Consider the following 6000-nt stretch of genomic DNA (forward strand, 5'->3'; position numbering starts at 1 on the left):
AACCAACCTTGTAGGCAGGATGACAACTTTATGAAGAAAATAAAGTAAGCACAAGAGTTACAGTCTTTTTATATGTATCTATTCTAATAAAAGCTTTGTACAAAAGCACGTGGTGGGGTTGGTATTTTTACCAGTTTTGCATACTTCAGGAATGAAATACGGACCCACAAATTGTTCAATTTTTGCTAATGCCTTGCCAAAACCCAAAGCAATAGAAACATCAATTCCCCAATGAGCTATAAGCAAAAAATACATGTTAAAAGACAGAAAAAGTCCAGACTCTGAACATACAGGATTCCTTCAGGAATAGTGGCCATCAAAGACATTTCACTCCAGACCACTTCAGTGTTAGCTGAAAGCTTCTCTGCCCATCGCAAAAGTGATGTATCAGAGAAGCAGAAGCGGTAAGCAGGTGAAGTGATGGGGAGTCAATCTAAAGAAACACCAACAGACGCGCCCAACAGAATTTCTCCACAAAATACACATTTTTCTAGGTAAGTTGATAACCAGAGCTGACCCTTTCTCTGTAGTTCACCTGATTGTTTCTACTAAGGCAAGTGTGTATTGTGTTCTGAGGTACCGATCTCACAACCTGCATCCGGCACGTGGCGGAGCAGAACCAGCTTCAGAAAATCCGTACTTCCAGCTTTGTGCACACACAGGATTTTTTGTGATGCTTACCGTGTTTTTGCAAGCTTCCCTTGACTCCACTGTTTTTCAGGATGCTCCTGGGTAGGTCAACCTGTGAAACTTTGGAAGTTGCAATTTAGAAAGCCACAGTTTGCACCGGCACTGCCTCCACCCCCACCCATTCTTAGCCATTGGCTCATCACAAGGTACACACAGACTTTTCTTTCCCAAGCTTTTATTAGCCTGAGCTGCTTCTCTTCCTGGTATGTATCACTAGACATAGGAATGTCCACAGCAGAGCTCTGCCTTCAAAAGTAAGCTACTGAAGACACACTCCTCCACTCCTCTCAATGCCTTGCTTTAACTCTTGATTGGTTAAATCACAGGCTGAGTGGTAAAAGAAAACTTAAGTTCTCCAGGACTGTTGCAGCTGATTACTTATCCCCCCCCCCCCCCAACATTCTCATAGCCATCAACTCTTTAATAAATTTAGAAAAAAATACATATTTTAAACATCTCCAGAACTCCACCAGAAAGACCAACACAGCTTAATCTTGGTCTGAACTTCTGCATTAAAAAAAAAACCCAAACAAAAAACCAATGCAATATTTAAATACAACAGGAGGAGCTATTGGATCAAAATAGATGCTACAATCATTCTTTTAAAGCTCTCTGCTTAAAAGTCCTTACTGAGTTTTCAACGATGAATAGGACTTCCCTAATTGAAATAAGACATATAAAACCATAGGATCTTAATCTCTTCTAATTAAATATGTTTTATCAGATAAAAAAGCAAAAGCATTAAGATTGCACAGAGGGCTGCAATGTAGTTTCCGTAATTTTTAAATAACTATTTTGAATTTAAAACTTTAAACTTCTAGATATCACTAAACACCTACTTCTTGCAGGCATCACAGACTTGTAAAGGCCATTTAAGGTACCACCTCTGACCCAATATTGATGCATTTAATGGATAGATTTTATATACACATGTGCCTAGACCAGCTGAAGTGATGTAAATTCAATTCTTGTGGATTTAAATGTCCTTAAAGAGTTTTGTACTGGCTTCATCAAATCCACATAAGATTGACCCTTTGTACTAAAGATGTGAACTTACCTGTAGACCAGATGCAGATGTTCTTCTTTCTTTTTGAAAGGGAATATTTAATACCTTCTGCAACCAATGCTACAGAGCAGAATTCTAATTTTCAGTTCCTAACATGGAAACACTTACATTTTGCTGAAATATAAATCGAGGTATTTCCATTCATCACATGCAGCGTTAGCGTGGAGCTGAAAGCACCATGGCTTTGTTTCACTGGCTGACACTAACAGCCAGGGGCAACGAGCAGAATGAGCTGCGCTACCAATCTCCCCAGGTCACGCAATCGCCTGCTTTGAGGAGTGAGCGCGCTGCAAGCATTTACTCTCTGGGTATGCTGTGTATGTTGGGGTGCTTTGAGCTTGACTGGAAGTTTGCTACTGCAGACAGAATGTGCTTGGAGCAGCTTAGCTATTCGAGAGGCTGTGCTTTACAGTACTACTACTGTTTTCCTAGTAGGATTTGAATACTGCTCTCAAATCCAAGCATTGCCTGCCATTTTAGCTTCCTTACTGATTACAATCCATGCTATAATGAGTGACTAGGAAAGTGAGTAAGCAGTGACTAAAACTCGCTTTGAGAAGTACAAATGGCACTGCATGACATCTTTGGCACCTACTTCTAAAGGGTTAAGATTCAGAAAGGGGAGACCCTTAGCCATTTCTAGAGCTTGGTCCATTCCAGAAACGTCATGTAGTTTGCTGTGACAGTGGGCAGACAGACTGACTCAGATGGCCCTCTTCACTCTTAGCTCATTGTATCTATATGACAAATAAATTTAATTTTTAAGAGCTAGAACCTGCCATAGCTTCTGATGTGACAACATACCTGAAAACAATACTGAGCAGTTCCATTGAAGCCATTCAATAAAATGTTTCCATTTTTTTCAGCCAAATCTCCCAAGATCCAAAGGTGCAAACTGACATCCAAAGTATCCTGTTAGGAGCAAGACCTCAAAGCCATTAGCAAAAGCAAGCTGCCTAGATGGTCCAGAGGTTCTGTAAGCACATACCTTCATCAGACATTGCCTGATTCCTTCAGTGCTGTGGTCCCAGGTGAAGTGTGCTGACCTACCAATGCTGCTGAGTAACTTGCTCACTGGGTGGTTTGCAGACCAAAGTGTAACTGAACACGAGTAGAGTTAATGAGATCAGACCTCAAATGTGCATCAAACAGCTTCTCACCCAATGCCATGAGGTTGCTAGTTTCCTAAAAAGGCTTACAAACTCACAAAAATCCACCCTACACACCCTTCTGTGTGATTGCATTTAATGATTATGGCTTACCTCTTGGGTCTGTAAATGTTTATTCACGAGTTATTTCATTTGGCAGGATCTACATACAACTTTTTGCTGAAAGGACATATTACAACAGCACATTCTAAATCTAGAGCATCTCAAGCAGAATAATAAAAGATGTGCTTTAACATAGTTTTCAAATGTTTATTAGAACAACATAAGAACTTTTCCAGACAGTGATTCTGCCTGCAGTATCTGTAATCTAGTAGCCACATTACCCCAAATTGATAATTAAGACAGCAATGAGTCTCACAAGCCAAACGATCCTTCCCCTCCTTCTCACTAGGCACTTCTGCTATTGTCTAGAAGCACAAATAACTTTATTAATAGCTTTAGCTAGCAAAAGTACAAAGGCACCAACAGTAAATGTCACTGGCACAGAAAAAAACCTTTCTCTCTGCTTCAGAAAAACCCTCTAAGAAACCTGGCTCTCAGATTTGGGATCTGAAACTACAATCATTGCTAGGGTTCCTGCTTCTTACTATAAAATTCAAGCATTAAAGCATTCCCAGGACCTGACCTTTTTATGCTGACTCTTGGGGTTGTAAAAGTTGAGAGTCACAGATAACCAAGCCTGGAATAGTACAAATCCTGCCAGAACAGTTCCGGTCTTTCAAAACACAAACGGAAATCACAGCTTAAAGTTACGTAGTAGAACAATGTTTAACGTGCATAGAATACATACCGTTACAAAAGGTTAAGAAAGTTAAATAGAGGGCCAGAGGTTTCACCCTGAAGGACAGCAGCAACTAAAGCAATTTAAGCGAGTGCCACACGCGGCGAGCAACATGCTTTAGCCGCGTCTGTGGCAGGTGAGCTGCAGTAAAGGCGATAGATGGATATATATCAACGGAGGACAGGGAATCGGCAACGAGAAAACTTACTTTGTAACCAAAGATGGACGATGTAACACGAGGGATGGGATATTAACTTACAACGTACCTCTAACCTCCCGGTTTATAGAAACGCACTATGTGTTTAGGAAGTCAAATATAATAAATAAGTTTTTCCAGGACGATGGCTGCATTCGCATGACGAGGTGCTTCTTCCAGGCAGCCCCCCGATCCGCGACCTCCCGCACCCCCGGGGGGCTGGCGGCGGGGCCGAAGGCGCCGTTTGATGCCCCTCGCCCCCGGCGGTGCAGAGAGGCCGGGGTCCGGCCGCGGTGGGGTTGAGGGGGTGTCCCGGCTCACACGCGGAGATAGTCGTTCTTGAGGCGGCTGAGGCGGGCGCCGTGGCTGCGGACGGTGAGGGCGAGGAGGTCGTGCTTGTCCCGCAGCCCGCTGGAGATGTGGCGGGTCTCCCGGAGCAGGGCGCGGGCGTGCAGCAGCAGCCCCAGAAAGCTGTCGCCCAGGCGGGCCTCCTCCCGGCCCCCCTGCTCCTGGCCCTGACGGAACTTGCCCTCCAGCTCGCTCAGCGACCGGTCCGAGCTGGAGTAGGCGTCGCTGATCTGGGCGGACTCGCGGCGCAGGTAGGTGCTGTAGCTCTCCTCCCCGTCCAGGTCGTAGGAGATGCTCTTGCCGATGCCCTCCAGCACCCGGCCCGCGTCCTCCACCTGCCGGCCCAGCACCGTCAGTTCCTCCCGCAGGCTGAGCCCGCCGCCACCGCCGCCGCCCGCCGCCGCCGCGCCGCACCGCCGCTGCTCGCTCACTCTGAAGAGCAGCTGGCACCGCTCGGGGTCGTCATTCTCCTCGTAGTCCCCGTCAGGGACGAAGTAGTGGTGCAGGGTCCCGTTGGACATCTCGGGGTACAGCGGGCCCTCGAAGTACCCGCGGCAGAGGCTGCAGAGGCAGCCCAGCCACAGCAGGCGCAGCGCTGCCGGCATGCTGCGGCCGGCGGCGGGCAGCCTAGGGGCGGGCGACGCCGCGCTGCCCCCGGCCGCGCCGCGCACGCCCCATGGGGCTCTCCCCGGCCCCCGCCGCTGCCGCCCCGCGGGCACGGCCGGCTCCGCTGCGGGCAGGGCCGGGTAGCGCGGGCGGAGGCCTGGCGGCGCTCTGGGGCCGGCTGCCGGCGCACCGCCTTTAAAAGCCGGGCAGCCCGCGCGGAGGAGGAAGCGGCCCCCGCGCCGCGCCGGGCCGCCCCTCGCCCCGGGCATCGGCTGCCGGGCCCCGGCGGGCACCGCCCCCGGGCATCGCGCCCCCGCCCCCCCCCCCCCCGGCATCACCCCCGGGGGTTGTCCGGCGCGGGGATGGGGGTATGGGGGGAGGTCACACATACACATTTCTCCTCTTAATAGCACACCCCCCAGCCGGGGATCGCTCGGTTTCTCTAGTTTTCCCGTTAGAAACGACCTCTTCGGAAATAGTCTGATTTCCACAGCGGCACCGCGTGTCCCTCAGCAAACAGGGTGCGGGGCAGAGAGACCTCCCAAAGCTGCCAGCACCTTTGTCACCCAAGCCGCACGGTCTGTCACCGATTAAAAACTTGCAAGGGGGAAAACAAAGCAGGTTCAAGTATGGGGTGTAACGCAGTAAACCCTGGTAGGGCAAAGATAGGGAAAGGAAATGCAAAATCTGTTCTAGAAAGCGTCAGATGTGTTTGGGAGAAATCCAGCTCCATAGTTCACCCTATGTAAAATTTTAAGCGTTTCCCTTTCATGAAACAATATTCTGCATGAATCCTGTCGCTGGATCACAGCAGGGTCAAGCCTTTCATGTAACTAGCATATTCTGGTTTTGCTGTTTCTGAATTATTAAATCAAGGCGAGACTGAAAAAAGAAAGGGTCTGGAAAGTCACAAGCTCTGTTCATGACATCTGTCCTCTTTCACAGAAAAATTCACCAGCTAACAGGCATCATTCCAAATCCCACAGTCATCCAGAGCTGAGGCTCACACTGCTGTTGGTGAGAGTTTTACATGCAAAAATATTTATGTTGCCCCTTTAATGTAAATATTTTAACTGTCATCTTGATCCTTTCTGCGTGTTGTAAGTCACTATGATGCTACAGTTAACAGGCCAGACACTCGTGT

General features: G+C 48.2%; 1 protein-coding gene across 1 annotated transcript; it reads right to left on the reverse strand.

The window, feature by feature from the left end:
• Positions 1 to 3090: 3090 nt before the first annotated feature.
• FIBIN (fin bud initiation factor homolog) lies at positions 3091 to 4855 on the reverse strand (the record flags this gene model as incomplete). Its single annotated transcript, XM_084270730.1, has 1 exon — positions 3091 to 4855. The coding sequence occupies one exon, from the start codon at positions 4853 to 4855 to the stop codon at positions 4220 to 4222; it is 636 nt and encodes a 211-aa protein (XP_084126856.1). The 3' UTR covers positions 3091 to 4219.
• Positions 4856 to 6000: the final 1145 nt, after the last annotated feature.

This window comes from Gallinula chloropus, assembly GCF_964237585.1.
Source record: "Gallinula chloropus genome assembly, chromosome: 14".
Lineage (NCBI taxonomy): Eukaryota > Metazoa > Chordata > Aves > Gruiformes > Rallidae > Gallinula > Gallinula chloropus.